The sequence below is a fragment of the Rhinoderma darwinii genome, chromosome 11 (assembly GCF_050947455.1).
Source record: "Rhinoderma darwinii isolate aRhiDar2 chromosome 11, aRhiDar2.hap1, whole genome shotgun sequence".
Taxonomy (NCBI): Eukaryota; Metazoa; Chordata; class Amphibia; order Anura; family Rhinodermatidae; genus Rhinoderma; species Rhinoderma darwinii.
Window position 1 is genome coordinate 58,762,598 of NC_134697.1, and position 18,576 is coordinate 58,781,173.

An 18,576-nucleotide genomic window follows, 5' to 3' on the forward strand; every position below is an offset into this window, starting at 1 on the left:
ATGCTGCGTATTTTGTCTGCCATTTTTTACCGGATCTGCAACACAGGCTCCTAACGGAGCCTTAGACACAGATGTGAATACAGATTAAGCAGTACCATGTTCTCCGTTTTACATTTTGTTTTTTGTTTTTTCAGAAAAAAGAGCATACAACAAATAATGTAGATGTGCTGCTGGAGATGTTTCCAGCATGCACACTGCGTCAAGCTGAGAAACTGCTCTCTATGGCCAAAGGCAACCTGGAAGACGCTGTACAGATTATAGTGGAGGGAGAGGTGACTTTTGATTCAACAGAACCACAGGTGAGTGCACATGGTGCAATATTATAATCTACTACCAATTTATAGAGTATAATTCGGCAGTTTTTAAAGATCTTTGGTGACATGTTAATTCCCTTGTCTAAACCAACATACATTGATTGGCCACTTTATAAGAGACACCCATCTAGTAGCGCATCGGACATCATTTGGCCTTGATAATTACTGCAATTTGTCGTGGCATAGATTCCACTGGGTGTTGAAATTGTTCTGCAGGAACATTGGCCCATATGTCTAGAATAGCTTCTCGCAGTTGCCACTAAAGTGTCCTTTTGCCACAGGTTAAATTGCATGCTACATGGGGATTAACTTGATAGGCCACAATGCTTAGGTAAGCCTTACTGATCAAACGTCATCTACAGGTATCAAAGGACCCAGGGTGTGCCACGTAAACATTCTCCACCATTACTCCGCCAGCCTGATCTGTTGACACCTGACAGGAAGTGTTTATCAATTCATGCTGCTTGCGTCAAATTCTCACCCTCCCATCAGCATGGTGCCTGAGAAATCTGGATTCTCCTTACCAGGCAATATTTTACCACTGCTCAGTGGGACAATATTTGCACTCTGTTGACCACTGGAGTCTTGCCTTTTTAGTTTCCCTAAGGGTATGTGCACACGATGAGAGGCTTTTACGTCTGAAAAGACAGACTGTTTTCAGGAGAAAACAGCTGCCTCGTTTCAGACGTAAAAGCTCCTCCTCGCATTTTGCGAGGCTTCTCTGACAGCCGTAAATTTTGAGCTGTGCTTCATTGAGTTCAATGAAGAACGGCTCAAATTACGTCTGAAAGAAGTGTCCTGCACTTCTTTTGACGAGGGTGTATTTTTACGCGTCGTCGTTTGACAGCTGTAAATGACAAGTTGTCTGCACAGTACGACGGCAAACTCATTCAAATGAATGGGCAGATGTTTGCCGACGTATTGTAGCCCTATTTTCAGACGTAAAACGAGGCATAATACGCCTCGTTTACGTCTGAAAATAGGTCGTGTGAACCCAGCCTTAGATAGCAATGGCACTTGAACTGGTCGTGGGCTGTTATAGCCCATCCGTGCTAAGAAAGGGCAAGTTGTGCGTTCAGACACATCAGTTGGAGCACCACGGTTGTATTCAGCTGCAATTTACTTGACTGTGCGCCGTGGCCTGTTTGAACAATTCTTGCCATCTTCTTCTGACCCCTTTCGTCATCGAGTTGTTTACATACACAGGATCCCCATATGCTGGATGTTTTTCCTCGATCACACCATTCTCGTCATACTTTTGACACTGTTGCATGAGAAAACCCCACAAGGTCGGCATGGCTCCAGCTACTCTAGCACCGATGACAATGTCGTCTTCATTCGATTTTCTTATTCTAACATGTATTCACACTAAAACTGATCCACGGAAAACCTGATTCTATGCTGCATTCCAGGATCACAAGTCACACTCCAGTGTCCAATGGTGAAAGGGCCGGTGTCTCTAATAAAGTGGCCATTCAGTGTATAATCTGTACAGTTGTTCTTAACTTTTTTTTCTGTTAGATATTGCAAAAAAATCTGAAAAAAGAAGACCTTAAAGAATTCATCTTACAGAAGTAAGTGCTTCACTATAAATAATCTGCTTTTATTGCTGGGGAAGTTGCATGTGGCCACACAACTCGCAGAGGAAACGTAGTGTTAAACTGTGCTTGTTCTTTACAGCAGCACTCTGATCAGGCTAATCGAGAGGGGTCTAGGGGGATGTCTAATAAGGCATCTGGACGAATGGTTTGGACATCTCCTTTGAGTGAATCAAATTTACACCTTTGTAACTAGTTTGCTTAGTTTTGAGCTGAATCAGCTTAACTAGAAATTTATAGAAGAAATGTGAAAATCTTGCAGTAAGATGGGGAGCTAATGGGCGGGGGGACGGAGGCGCACCTCTAAGGCAATATCGTCTTATGTACGCTTTGTACAGTTTAGAATTAGTCTTATACCAAAAGACTCCGCAGAAAACCTTTTTACTTGTAGTGGGCACACCACCAGAGAATCCTGCAGTCGTGAGTCTCTGAGATAGTGGTATATGCTGGCAGCCACCTACTGCAATCCCTGAAAGGGTGAATCCTTGTCGTGGGGATAAAATTGCAAGCAAGGAAAACAAAGAAGTTCATGCGGTCTCTCGGTAACGGCGCCAGGCTAGTAAGTACAAATGAAATGTGTAAAATTAAATTCTTTCTCTATTCATACAGACTACGCGTTTCTAGGTCCTTTCGTCAGGTAAGGTATAAACTGTCCCGACAAAGGGGCCAGTTTGGTCCTGAAACGTGCAGTCTGCATGAATAAGTACATTTCATTTGTACTTACTTGCCTAGCGCCGTTACTGAGAGACTGCATGAACTTTTTATTCGTTTCCCCTTGCTTAGTGTTATGAAGTGTCCATAATGATGTCATGCAAAGTGTCCATGTGGGGGCAGTCTTTATGCAGAACATGTTGTCACGCCAGAATTGAGAGGCAGGGGAAAGGAGGAGAATTTGAAAGGTAAGTAGTCTATGGTGCAGAGGGCAGCTGACTCCTTTGCACTTGCGCATGTACTCCTGCAAGCTTCACCGTTCCTTTCCACTCCTACTGCCCCTCTCTTGTCCATGAAAGATTTCAGGGTCATGTGGTTTTGGATCCGACACCATTTTTTGGCTTCTGTTTTGAACAGAGGTGACAACGCATATCTGAATAGAGCCAAACATTTTTAGGGTATAACTTTCATGGTGCACCATTTATTATAAGCCTACAACCCTTGTCCCCGCTGTCCTCCTTCTGACTCATCGCCTGCCACTATGCACTTTGTCTGTGTGAATAATTTTTTTTTTACCATTCCTTGTCTACACCTTGTCCTGAGAGGTTCTGTTAAATGATTAGATCATGTTTCTCTTACGAACATCTATATCTGAATACATAACACCTCATAATGTTTTATGTAGCATAGGGGAATTGAAGAGAAGAAGCCTGTCAGTTACTTCTCGAGAAGATAGTTTAAAGCAGGGGTCTTAAACACATGGCCCGCATGCGGTCCCTGCGGGACACAGAGCCGCTGGTATAGGATCTGCTCCAGGACTCGGTGGAATCCCCTGACATCGCTGTCCATATATGGACAGAGATGTCTGGTGCTTCAGGCTCTGCTCCAAGACTCTGTGGAATCCCCTGACATCACTGTCCATATATGCTCCCTGGGAGAAGGCAAAACACTGGTTGCCTGGCTATATATAAAGGAATAATGAGGTTTCCCAGTCCCCAGCCACAGGAACAGCATGAACTCTGTTACACCACAAAACGGGTAGGGGGGCTGATCACCCCAAATACAACAATGCCTACTCTTCTGAAAAACCTTTTCCTTATATATTACAATGACTTGGAGCTTTATATGTATTCTGTGAAAAACATGGTTACAACCTGCGCAAATTGCCATTTAATAACCGCACAGAATGTCAATTTCCCCCTGCTATAGGGAGCATATTTTTTTATTTTAAAAGAGTGTCTTTATATGCATTTGTTTGCACATTTTAAAAAAAATAATGCGTAAAAGTTATATTTTATCAAACTCTCTTTCAAGTCCTTTATAATTAGAAAAAAAAACAAAAACCTATACATAATCGGTATTGCTGCGTTCGTATCGGCCTGACCTATGAAAATATCATATTTATTCCACATGGTGAACACCGTAAAAAAAATTAAGTAAAAAACAATGCAGAATTTCCTTTTTGGGTCACTTTGTTTCCAAATATTTTTTATAAAAAGTGATCAAAAAGTCGCAAGTACCCCAAAATGGTACCAATTAAAACTACAGTGTGTCACGCAAAAAACAAGCCTAGTTGACAAAAACTAAAAAAGTTATGGCTCTCAGGACATGGTGACACTAAAATTTTTATTTAGAAAGTGTTTTTATTGTGTAAAAGTAGTAAAACATATAGAAACTATATAAATTTGGTATTGCCATAATCGTAATTGCCATAAACATGTTGTTTATACTGCTTAGAGATCGCCCTTAAAAATTTATGAAAAAAAAGTTGGATAATTTCTGTTTTTTGATCTCCTTTGATCTCCTTTATTTGAATAAAAACTGATCAAAAAAATTGCATATACCCCTAAATGATACTAATAAAAACTACGGCTCGTCCCATAAAATGGAGCACTCACACAGCTCGTCAACGGAAAAATAAAAAGTTATGACTCGGAACACAATAATGCAAAACTACAACCCAGACTAATGCGCAGCAGTTCTTCACCTAAAACCCCACATCATCATTTGCAGCCCCCACTGATAGACCCTGTAAATGCAGCGTAAACTATGACATTTTGGTGTCTGTGCTACATATGGGGCTAGTGAAGAAGTCAAAGATTAGGCAATGCTGGAGTGCAGATATTTTGTACAATACCACGAACACCCTTTAGAAGTGCGATTCCTGCACCCAAATATCTGGCCCGTGCATAAAGGATTGGTTCAAAGCGTACGTCACTATCCGTGGATAAATAATTTTATTATCCAGTTACCCCATTATTACATCATCCTATTATGACCTGATGTACTCCGCCCAGCTTACATATACCCCGATATACTCCGCCCAGCTTACATATACCCTGATGTACTACGCACAGTTTACATATACCCTGATGAACTCCCCCCAGCTTACATATACCCTGATGTACTCCTCACAGTTTACATATACCCTGATGTACTCCGCCCAGCTTACATATACCCTGATGTACTCCTCACAGCTTACATATACCCTGATGTACTCCGCACAGCTTACATATACCCTGATGTACTCCGCGCAGCTTACATATACCCTGATGTACTCCTCACAGCTTACATATACCCTGATGTACTCCACATAGCGTTCATATACCCTGATGTACTCCACACAGCGTACATATACCCTGATGTACTCCTCACAGCTTACATATACCCTGATGTACCCCGCACAGCTTACATATACCCTGATGTACTCCTCACAGCTTACAAATACCCTGATGTACTCCACATAGCGTACATATACCCTGATGTACTCCACACAGCGTACATATACCCTGATGTACTCCTCACAGCTTACATATACCCTGATGTACCCCGCACAGCTTACATATACCCTGATGTACTCCTCACAGCTTACATATACCCTGATGTACTCCGCGCAGTTTACATATACCCTGATGTAGTCCACTCACATTACATATACCCTGATGTACTCCTCACAGCTTACATATACCCTGATGTACTCCTCACAGCTTACATATACCCTGATGTACTCCGCACAGCTTACATATACCCTGATGTACTCCGCACAGCTTACATATACTCTGATGTACTCCTCACAGCTTACATATACCCTGATGTACTCCACATAGCGTACATATACCCTGATGTACTCCACACAGCTTACATATACCCTGATGTACTCCTCACAGCTTACATATACCCTGATGTACTCCGCACAGCTTACATATACCCTGATGTACTCCACTCACATTACATATACCCTGATGTACTCCTCACAGCTTACATATACCCTGATGTACTCCACTCACATTACATATACCCTGATGTACTCCTCACAGCTTACATATACCCTGATGTACTCCACACAGCTTACATATACCCTGATGTACTCCGCACTGCTTACATATACCCTGATGTACTCCTCACAGCTTACATATACCCTGATGTACTCCGCCCAGTTTACATATACCCTGATGTACTCCGCCCAGCTTACATATACCCTAATGTACTCCTCACAGCTTACATATACCCTGATGTACTCCGCACAGCTTACATGTACCCTGATGTACTCCGCACTGCTTACATGTACCCTGATGTACTCCGACCAGCTTACATATACCCTGATGTACTCCGACCAGCTTACATATACCCTGATGTACTCCGCTCAGCTAACATATACCCTGATGTACTCCGCTCAGCTAACATATACACTGATGTACTCCACACTGCTTACATATACCCTGATGCACTCCGCACAGCTTACATATACCCTGATGTACGCCGCACAGCTTACATATACCCTAATGTACTCCGCACAGCTTACATATACCCTGATGTACTCCACATAGCGTACATATACCCTGATGTACTCCACACAGCGTACATATACCCTGATGTACCCCGCACAGTTTACATATACCCTGATGTACCCCGCACAGCTTACATATACCCTGATGTACTCCTCACAGCTTACATATACCCTGATGTACTCCGCGCAGTTTACATATACCCTGATGTACTCCACTCACATTACATATACCCTGATGTACTCCTCACAGCTTACATATACCCTGATGTACTCCACATAGCGTACATATACCCTGATGTACTCCACACAGCGTACATATACCCTGATGTACTCCTCACAGCTTACATATACCCTGATGTACCTCGCACAGCTTACATATACCCTGATGTACTCCTCACAGCTTACATATACCCTGATGTACTCCGCGCAGTTTACATATACCCTGATGTACTCCGCCCAGCTTACATATACCCTAATGTACTCCTCACAGCTTACATATACCCTGATGTACTCCGCGCAGTTTACATATACCCTGATGTACTCCGCCCAGCTTACATATACCCTAATGTACTCCTCACAGCTTACATATACCCTGATGTACTCAGCTCAGCTAACATATACCCTGATGTACTCCGCACAGCTTACATGTACCCTGATGTACTCCGCACTGTTTACATATACCCTGATGTACTCCGACCAGCTTACATATACCCTAATGTACTCCGCACAGCTTACATATACCCTGATGTACTCCACATAGCGTACATATACCCTGATGTACTCCACACAGCGTACATATACCCTGATGTACCCCGCACAGTTTACATATACCCTGATGTACCCCGCACAGCTTACATATACCCTGATGTACTCCTCACAGCTTACATATACCCTGATGTACTCCGCGCAGTTTACATATACCCTGATGTACTCCACTCACATTACATATACCCTGATGTACTCCTCACAGCTTACATATACCCTGATGTACTCCACATAGCGTACATATACCCTGATGTACTCCACACAGCGTACATATACCCTGATGTACTCCTCACAGCTTACATATACCCTGATGTACCTCGCACAGCTTACATATACCCTGATGTACTCCTCACAGCTTACATATACCCTGATGTACTCCGCGCAGTTTACATATACCCTGATGTACTCCGCCCAGCTTACATATACCCTAATGTACTCCTCACAGCTTACATATACCCTGATGTACTCCGCGCAGTTTACATATACCCTGATGTACTCCGCCCAGCTTACATATACCCTAATGTACTCCTCACAGCTTACATATACCCTGATGTACTCAGCTCAGCTAACATATACCCTGATGTACTCCGCACAGCTTACATGTACCCTGATGTACTCCGCACTGTTTACATATACCCTGATGTACTCCGACCAGCTTACATATACCCTGATGTACTCCGACCAGCTTACATATACCCTGATGTACTCCGACCAGCTTACATATACCCTGATGTACTCCGCTCAGCTAACATATACCCTGATGTACTCCGCTCAGCTAACATATACCCTGATGTACTCCACACTGCTTACATATACCCTGATGCACTCCGCACAGCTTACATATACCCTGATGTACGCCGCACAGCTTACATATACCCTAATGTACTCCACACAGCTTACATATACCCTGATGTACTCCGCCCAGATTACATATACCCTGCTGTAGTCCGTCCAGTTTACATATACCCTGATGTACTCCGCCCAGATTACATATACCCTGATGTACTCCGCCCAGATTACATATACCCTGATGCACTCCTCACAGCTTACATATATCCTGATGTACTCCACACTTCTTACATATACCCTGATGTACTCCACATAGTTTACATATGCCCTGATGCACTCCGCACAGCTTACATATGCCCTGATGTACTCCGCACAGTTTACATATACCCTGATATACTCCGCCCAGATTACGTATACCCTGATGTACTCCGCCCAGATTACATATATCCTGATGTACTCCGCACAGATTACATATACCCTGATGCACTCCGCAAAGCTTACGTATACCCTGATGTACTCCGCAAAGCTTACATATACCCTGATGCACTACGGAAAGCTTACGTATACCCTGATGCACTCTGCCCAGCTAACATATACAGTGGAGGAAATAAGTATTTGATCCCATGCTGATTTTGTAAGTTTGCCCACTGTCAAAGACATGAACAGTCTAGAATTTTTAGGCTAGGTTAATTTTACCAGTGAGAGATAGATTATATAAAAAAAATAACATTGTCAAAATTATATATATTTATTTGCATTGTGCACAGAGAAATAAGTATTTGATCCCTTTGGCAAACAAGACTTAATACTTGGTGGCATAACCCTTGTTGGCAAGCACAGCAGTCAGACATTTTTAGTAGTTGATGATGAGGTTTGCACACATGTTAGATGGAATTTTGGCCCACTCCTCTTTGCAGATTATCTGTAAATCATTAAGATTTCGAGGCTGTCGCTTGGCAACTCGGATCTTCAGCTCCCTCCATAAGTTATCGATGGGATTAAGGTTTGGAGACTGGCTAGGCCACTCCATGACCTTAATGTGCTTCTTTTTGAGCCACTACTTTGTTGCCTTGGCTGTATGTTTCGGGTAATTGTCGTGCTGGAAGACCCAGCCACGAGCCATTTTTAATGTCCTGGTGGAGGGAAGGAGGTTGTCACTCAGGATTTGACTGTACATCGCTCCATCCATTCTCCCATTGATGCGGTGAAGTAGTCCTGTGCCCTTAGCAGAGAAACACCCCCAAAACATAATGTTTCCACCCCCATTCTTGACAGTGGGGACGTGGTTCTTTGGGTCATAGGCAGCATTTCTCTTCCTCCAAAAACGGCGAGTTGAGTTAATGCCAAAGAGCTAAATTTTAGTCTCATCTGACCACAGCACCTTCTCCCAATCACTCTCAGAATCATCCAGATGTTCATTTGCAAACTTCAGACGGGCCTGTACATGTGCCTTCTTGAGCAGGGGGACCTTGCGGGCACTGCAGGATTTTAATCCATTACGGCGTAATATGTTACCAATGGTTTTCTTGGTGACTGTGGTCCCAGCTGCCTTGAGATCATTAACAAGTTCCCCCCGTGTAGTTTTTGGCTGAGCTCTCATCTTCCTCAGGATCAAGGATACCCCACGAGGTGAGATTTTGCATGGAGCCCCAGATCGATGTCGATTGACAGTCATTTTGTATATCTTCCATTTTCTTACTATTGCACCAACAGTTGTCTCCTTCTCACCCAGCGTCTTACTTATGGTTTTGTAACCCATTCCAGCCTTGTGCAGGTCTATGATCTTGTCCTTGACATCCTTAGAAAGCTCTTTGGTCTTGCCCATGTTGTAGAGGTTAGAGTCAGACTGATTAATTGAGTCTGTCGACAGGAGTCTTTTATACAGGTGACCATGTAAGAGCTGTCTTTGATGCAGTCACCAAGTTGATTTGGAGCGTGTAACTGGTCTGGAGGAGGCTGAACTCTTAATGGTTGGTAGGGGATCAAATACTTATTTCTCTGTGCACAATGCAAATACATATATATAATTTTGACTATGTGATTTTCTTTTTTTTTTTTTTATATAATCTATCTCTCACTGGTAAAATTAACCTAGCCTAAAAATTCTAGACTGTTCATGACTTTGACAGTGGGCAAACTTACAAAATCAGCAAGGGATCAAATACTTATTTCCTCCACTGTACCCTGATGTACTCCACACAGTTTACATATACCCTGATGTACTCCGCACAGCTTACACATACACTGATGTACTCCGCACAGCTTACATATAGCCTGATGTATTATAAACTGAAACACCAGTAAAACACTAAACAAAACTATCACCAAGCAAAATCTGCGCTCCAAAAGCCAAATGGTGCTCCTTCTGGGCCTGGCAGTGTGCCCAAACAGCAGTTTATGACCACATATGGGGTATTACTGTACTTTGGATTACCTGCTTAACAATTTATGGGGCACAATCTGAGCACAACACATTGGGCACCGAAATAGCATATCTGTGGAAAATGGCAATAATGAATCTGCAACATCTACTGTGTACTAATTTCTGCAAAACCTTTGGGGTCAAAATGCTCACTACACTTCTAGATGAATTCCTTGTGGTGTGCAGTTTCCTAAATGGAGTCCCTTCTCGGGGGTTTTCACTGTACTGGTACCTCAGCGCAATGCAACATGGCGCCAAAAAACTATTTTGTAATATCTCCACTCCAAAAACGAAATTGCGCTTTTTCCCTTTTAGGCCCTTGCCAAGTGTCCAAATAGCAGCTTACAACCACATATGGGGTATTTCCCTACTCAGGAGAAATTGTGTAACACATTTTGGGGTGTCATTTCTCCTGTATTGATTGTGGAATTGAAAAATTATGAGCTAAATCTAAATGTTATTGGGAAAAAAATATTTTTTCATTTTCACGGCTCAATTCTAATAAAATCTATAAAACATCTGAGGGATCAAAATCCTCATTACACCTCTAATTTAATTCTTTGAGGGGTATAGTCTCCAAAATGGGATCACACCTGGGGAATTTCTCTGCATATGCGACATGGCCCCCAGAAACGAATTCAGCAAAATCTGAGCTGCAAAATCCAAACGGCACACCTTCCCTTCTGAGCTCTGTCGTGGGTCCAAAATGTTGAGGTGCTTTTTCTGTATTCCTTATAAAAATTTGAAAATTCTTTTGTTTTTGCAGAAAAAAAGTCGATTTTCATCTTCACAGACTAATTCCAATAAATTCAGCAAAAGACCTGTGGAGTAAAAATGCTAACTATACCAGTAGAAAAATTCCTTGATGGGTGTAGTTTCTAAAATGGGGTCACTTTTGGGGGGTTTCCACTGTTTAGGTCCCTCCAGTGCCTTGCAAACACGACATGGCACCAAAAACTATTCCAGTAAAATCTGCACTCCAAAATCCAAATGGCGCTCCTTCCCTTCTGAGAAATGCCGTGGCTCCAAACAGCAGTTTTTGACCACATATGGCGTATTTCCGTAATAGTGAGAAATTGCTTTACAAATGTTGGTTTGCTTTTTCTCCTTTATTCCTTTTTTAATTTTCATAGACTAATTCAAATTTAGCCAAAAACCTGAGGGGTCAAAATGCTAATTATACTCCTAGAAAAAAAATTCCTGAGGGGTGTAGTTTAAAAAATGGGGTCACATTTGTGGGGTTTCCACTGTTTTGGCACCACAAGACCTGTTCAAACCTGACCTGGTGCCTAAAATATATTCTAATAAAAAGAAGGCCACAAAATCCACTAGGTGCTCCTTTGCTTCGGAGGCTGGTGTTTCAGTCCATTACCAAACTAGGGCCACATGTGGGATATTTCTAGAAACTGCAGAATCTGGCCAATAAATATTGAGTTGCGTTTCTTGGGTAAAAACCTTTTGTGTTACAGGAAAAATTTATTACAAATTAATTTTGGCAAAAAAAATTAAATTTGTACATTTCACTTCTACTTTGCTTTAATTCCTGTGAAACGCCTAAAGGGTTAAAACACTTTCTGAATGCTTTGAGGGGTGAAGTTTTCAAAATGGGGTGATTTATGGGGACTTTCTAATATATGGGCCCCTCAAAGCCACTTCAGAACTGAACTCGTCCCTGAAAATATAGCCTCTTGAAATTATCTTGAAAATGTGAGAAATTGCTGTTAAAGCCTTGTAACGTCCTAGAAAAATAAAAGGGTGTTCAAAAAACGATGCAAACATAAAGTAGACATATGGGGTATGTTAATTAGTAACTATTTTGTGTGGTATTAATATCTGTTTTACAAGCAGATACATTTAAAATTCGAAAAATCATAATTTCTTCAAATGTTCTCTAAATTTCGGTGTTTTTCACAAATAAGCAATGACTTTATCGACCAAATTTTTTCACTAACATAAAGTACAATATGTCACGAGAAAACATTCTCCGAATCGCTTGGATATGTAAAAGCATTCCAAAGTTATTACCATATAAAGTGACACATGTCAGATTTGAAAAAATGGAGCTGGTCCTGAAGGCCAAAATGAGCTTGGTCCTGAAGGGGTTAAACGTGCCCTGAAAACACGTCTTTTTTTAGACAGGCCCATAGCATTCTCTAATCTGACTCCTTTCCTGGCCCCCCTTTTACATTAGTCATCAGAACCTGACCCCTTCATTGAGCAACATCCCCCACACTCCTTGCACCCGAATTCACTTTATATCTGTCATACACAGACACTGGCTGGTGACGGCTCATGCAGCTTTATGTGTAATACCCCATATGTATAAATGATGGCTGGGTCATTGTACTTAACAAGCACTTCTTACATTTTGTCTCCCTTATTTCCTCATAGATTGTAAGCTCTTGCGGGCAGGGTCCTCACGCCTCTTGTTTGAATTGTATATTTGTTTTGTCACTATGTAATGTTTGTAAATGAACCCTCTAAATTGTAAAGTGCTGCAGAATATGTTTGCGCTATATAAAGATTATTATTATTATTATGGTTCTTTTATCTTCAGATACATGTTGGTTGACAACGAAGAAGACAAAAAAACTCACAGGCCTTTAATGCCAAAAGAGGTAAGAGCAACGACGTGTGGGCCTGATTGGTGGCAGATTAGCAAATATTCTTGATTATTGGACAGTCATAGTCTAAATTACTAATAGAAAATGTAGCACTATCACTTTGTTTTCCTTTTGTAATCCAGAATTAATAATATATGCTGTATTATCAAATATTCTGGATTAGAATAGAAAGTAAAGGCAGAAAACTACAACTGCATAATCTATTGAAGAAAACCCGTCATACGAGGTCAGGATAATATATTTATAGTTCATTGAATGAGGATTTTTCCATAAAATAAAACAATACCTGTACTTTGTAAGTGGCATTGGTGCCTACAAAATTTCAGTTTATCCATTTTTTTTTTAGGCCCCTAAGAAACTGATTCGATACATTGACAATCAAGTGGTCAGCACAAAGGGGGAGCGATACAAAGATATCAAGAAACCTGAGAGCGAGGAGATGAAAAAGACCTACATAAATCTCAAGCCTGCAAGAAAGTACAAGTTTCACTGAGGCGTGAAAGCATCGGGGCCTTCCCAGCTTCTGTTTACCACCATAGGTAGATACCAATACACTCTAACAGAGAAGAGAACATTCAGGTTTCATCACTGGTTTATTCACCCATGGGGGTGATCATTTCCCTCGCAATAAATAAGCAATATATGATGTCAGGTGGGAGAGTCCTAGCCGCTACATGTAAAGCTCTTATGATGGCATCTCAGGACAGTTTGGTTAATCCATTACTGTCCACAGGATCTGAAACTGTTAATGATGCATTACCTACAGCTCCATGTCGGCCCACAGAAACTTCCTCTTTGTAAAGCTGTTCTCAACTGGTCTCAAATACACAACGCCATGAATCCCAGTAGGTGTATAACATTGGAAAATCCTGGTAACACAGCAACTCCGTTACTCTGCCAGCCTAAGCCTGCCAACATTGTCCTGTGCTGGAAACAAAAACAGAGCCCTCTTAATCCATTTATATGAAAAACGTGTATGAACTAGCCAGAACTACTATAGCTACACAGAGTGCTTCACTACATATAAAGCCTCATGCAGAAAAACTGTGCTAACAAAGTGTCAGTGTTGCCTACACTAACCAATCAGATTCCAGCTTTAATTTCCATGTCTAGGTTTAAAAGTTATAGTAGTGATCTGATTGGCTGCTACAGACCATTCTGACACTTGGAACAGTTTTTACACGTCAGTGCCCAGATACAGTAGTCCTGTATATAGTAGTGACAATTGGCTAGACCGCATTTTTTTTATTTTTTATACTTTTTTAGTTACTTATTTGTAGTTTATCGTATCAAGTTTTTTTTTATGCTGTTGTTTTTGTTTTGTTTTCTTTGTGGATTAGATCCTGTAATGAAAGGGTTGTTCACGAAACTTTTCACAATTCTTTTAATGCTTTTATTTATGTTTTAAATTTTTGGGATTACATCTAGTAAAAATTTAGTAGAGTAGTAAATCCGCAAAAATTCGTTTGAAAGGGTTTTTTTTTCACAGGTATTACCATCTCAGACATATATGGCATAGCCACAGGAGATTTTTAGAAAGTGATGTAATTTCTGGAAGCTGTGGGGGGAGAAACCCTTAACCTTCGATAATGAAAACAACTTTCTACTACATTTTGAGGACAACTCCTGTAATTGCTGTGCTAGTTTTCTGGTGCAAAAAAAAGTCTCAAACTGCACAAAAGTCGCATTTTGCTCACGGCACTTTTCTAAAAAAATTGATGGAGATAACTGTAGAGGCTGGGCCACACCTGGCCTGACATTAACTATAGTTTACGCCAGAAACTGGCATAAATTACGGCGAAAAGTTACACCAGCTCCTAGCTAGTGTAGATTTCACTCTGGGGCTCACGGACAGCCAAAGATGCACCTAATTTGTTAAGAGGTGTGCGCCTCTTTATAACTTAGGCACATTTTACTCCAGCACTCTTCATGTTAAGACTGGCGTATGAGGGCCAGTCTTAATAAATTCCCCCCTTTATTTTAAGATTCCTCATTATTTTCAAGATTTTTTTTGCTGTCAATGGATGAAAACATTCCCAGAGACTGTTAACCCCTAAAGACCTAGTCCTGCTTTCAGCTGAGACTAGGCAATGTGAAAAAAAAAATAGCCTGGAATCCAGACTGATACATTATATCAAACCATCAGAGATTTGTGTAGATGATGCATTTAGCCCAGAGAGCATTGACTAGACTAGATACAATTATATCCACTTATCAGCTGACAGCAGGACTAGGTCTGTATAGGTTTGCAGCCTGTGATCGTAAACAAGAATGTTCTCATTCACTGGCCGCAAACCGAGATCTTGAAAATGGTGAGGAATTGAAACATTAGGTATGTTAGACGGCTCGTTGATCGGCACTCGTTTGCTCCTTTCATGAGGAGCTTGTATGGGGACGAGCGCTCATTACTACGATCACTCGTCCCTCTACATTTCTATCATGTCGGCAGCATATCTCCGTTTACACAGGGAGATGTACTGCCGACAACGATATACGAGTGTTTGCTTGTTCATTCTGTGAACGCACGGGCCTTAAATCTCTTGCACACATGGTGAGTGGCAAGCTTAGCTGCACATTATGCCTGCATGCGTGTCGACAGGAGAGAGTTGCTGACAGGCCACTAGCCCACTGACATGACATGTGTTGCACCCAAGGAAAACAGGTTTTTGTTTTTTTCCTGTCCCCTCCATAACACTAAATGCAATTGTAACTATTAAACCATTTTCCATGTACCAGTGAGTATTTTCATCACATGTTACTGATCATGAGTATTTTTTTGTGTGCTTAGATTACATAATTATTTCTTAAAGCAGAATATGTATTTTTGTTTATTAAAACAGTAGTTGTCCATTTCCTATATTTCTCTGCACTGGGTTGTCATGACGGACATTTGATACCTCCCTGATACACTGTGCACTGAGCAACCATTGGCATTTTATACGTGTATATGAGCCTGGTATTAGAGATGTCTAACGTTTGCCAATTTAATCCTTTCACTACCGGACAATTTTCACACTTTTTGGGCGCCTTCATGCAATTTTGCATCAAAGCGTATTGAGTAAAAACAAAAGGCTGTGCTAATAAGCTCGAGCTGGTACTTACGATTTCAAACATCCGTGCTCTATGGAAGGCAATGATCTTCTTGATGGCAGAGTTCCCTGGCTGATTGGTAACTTCCTCTGCCCAAAAAATGGGATGAACCAGAGGCAGTAACAGCTGGTGCACATAGTCTTTATTCTTTGCGAATGGTTTGTGCAAATCTATAGAAGAATAACTTTATTTAGCCAAACTTCCAGGGTTCAGGAGCTTGTTGCTGCAAGACTTCATTAAAGTGGGATAATATGCAGAAATAAAGTTAGCAATTTACCGTTGTTATTTTAGCAAATTGTCTGACAGCAATACATTAAAAGGCATCTTCCAAGGCAGAACTCCTGTAGGCCATTTCTATCTGGTCTGTTGCTGAATCTTCCAACACTTTTACATCTGCATTCAAACCTTCATTTTGCAGAGCAACAGAATTTTGGACTTTTGGGTGCTGAACTAAAGGAATTCGATTTGACCAAACTTCTATAGGTTTACTTTATAGATAGCTAGAAGATTATTAAGCTAAGTGTATTAAGCTGGCCCACACACTATAAGTGTGACTGATTTGGTAGAGGTTATAAGAAGGACTACTAAAGAAATCAGAAGATGACCATTACATTACTCTAGGTCCCTTATACAGAAAGAACAGTATGGCTGTTCAGGCTCATAATTTTCTAGTTAGCAACCTACATGTATTGCCAAACTGATGATTTCTTTACTTCGGACTATTGGCTTTTTTTAAAAGCGGTAACCAATATTATGCAGTAGTAGTAGGCCATAGCAACCAATCGGAGCTCAGCTTTCATTTTCTCAGAGCAGTTTAAAATGTGGAAGCTTCACTGTGATTGGTTGCTACGGGGCTACAAAGCAAATTTTTTCTGTTAGACCGTTTTGAAGTTGTATAAGATCAAAAAACATGGCTGCTTCCTTCTTGCAACAGCACCTCCCTTGTCCATAAGTGGTGTCATTCAAGTGAATGAGGCTGACCTGCAATACCAGACATACCTATGGACAAGAGCAGTGCTGTTCCAAGAAGTTAAGTCATGTGCTTTTTTGCACTTTGTTGGTAAGGCTCTATTCATATCACGTCAGAGCCTTTCATCAGACATATACGACGGAAGTATTGCCCTGACGTATACCACTTCATAGGCATAGAGTGGCATATATGTTAAAAAACGTATACCGCGCTGTATTTTATTTATTTTTTTGTTTTTTTTTTACGTAGTCGACTATGCTTTTTTTTAAACGGCAAAAGGACACTTTTCACCTCCACCCGGTAAATAAAGTCCTCTGGATACATTTGACATATGCGTATACACCTAACGTAAGGCTCAAACACAGTGTGAACAAAGCTTTACTTTGTTCTACATTGACTGTCCTCTACATTTAGTTTTTGTTATTTCTTATATATGCCTCATATCTCCATGGGTTTATTAGAAATCAATGGTTCTTATTCACCTTACAAAATCAACAATGCAGGCTTTATGTACAGTCATTCAATTGTTTGTGTTAGATAGAGAAATTAAGTAAACTAAATGACCTCTCTAGCACGGCGGTGCTGTAAATCAAGTGAATGGAGAGGGAAAGGATCTGCAGCTTACACACATACCTTGTACATCTATTTACTAATCATCATGACATAAAATTAACGGTGATGAAAGGGATTCTGGTGGTTGTAGTCATATGTATGATCTCCAATACCCTAATATTAAAATACTTGTAAAGGATTCTGCAGCACATTCTGATCAGTGATATTAAACAATGCCTTTTTCATTGCAGACTTTATTTTTGTGCCACTGCTTGTTTGTTTGTATATTGTGTTTTTATTTATACAACTGTGTTTAATAAATTGTAGATTAGATTCTATTCATTTGTGTTTTTATTTGTTTGTTTTTTTTCAAGAATTTTTGATTTTTTTTTTAGCTTGCAATTCTTTCTATTATTTATACCAGTTGCCTTTGTTTGTGTGACCGCACTTTAGCTTTGCACCTATTTATCTAATTCGTTGTGTGGCTTAGGCCATGTTCACATTTGCTATGGAGACTCCAAACACAGATTCCATCAAATTTAATATGGAATAATATCACTGCTCAAAGTCACGGACACCTCGACAGACTCCATTGTAAGTCAATGTAGTCCATCGGGCGGTGCTGGTATCCATAGTGCGACGGATCTGGCACTGCATTGTGGCTTCTGTTATCAACTATAACCATGACGCATGTGTTAACAGAACCTTAGGGGTTTCAATCAGGCTTTCCGTATTCTTGACGGCAGGAATAGCACAGCCTGCAGCTGTATTCTTGCCATCAAAAATACCGGAGCCCTGACGGACCCCTTTGAAGTCCATGAACTCCAGCATATTTATCATGGCTCTGTTATAAATAAGTCATGTCTCTAGTGTGAAGAAAGTCTAACAACATAGAAAAAGGTACATACATTTTTTTTTCTCCTAATGTATGCACTAAAAATCTCCCTTGCAGTATCCAGCTAGTGTACCTCTGTAAAGTAAGACGTAAAGTCTCTTAGAAACTGAGGTAGAACC

The 18,576-nt window shown here is 40.8% G+C and overlaps 1 protein-coding gene across 7 annotated transcripts in view; it reads left to right on the forward strand.

Annotated features, from left to right (window-relative positions):
* Window positions 1–18,576, forward strand: part of CUEDC2 (CUE domain containing 2) — a 40,861-nt gene that overhangs the window by 19,395 nt on the left and 2,890 nt on the right. For 5 of the 7 annotated variants that reach the window (XM_075841598.1, XM_075841596.1, XM_075841594.1 and 2 more), the window contains exons 6-9: window positions 135–299; window positions 1,836–1,888; window positions 12,884–12,944; window positions 13,297–17,900. In XM_075841598.1, the coding sequence (XP_075697713.1) occupies window positions 135–299; window positions 1,836–1,888; window positions 12,884–12,944; window positions 13,297–13,443 (426 nt within the window). In that variant the 3' untranslated portion in view covers window positions 13,444–17,900. Of the gene's footprint in view, window positions 1–134; window positions 300–1,835; window positions 1,889–12,883; window positions 12,945–13,072; window positions 13,151–13,296; window positions 17,901–18,576 lie in introns of those variants that run through there. The other 2 variants (XM_075841595.1, XM_075841601.1) reach the window with 2 other exon arrangements.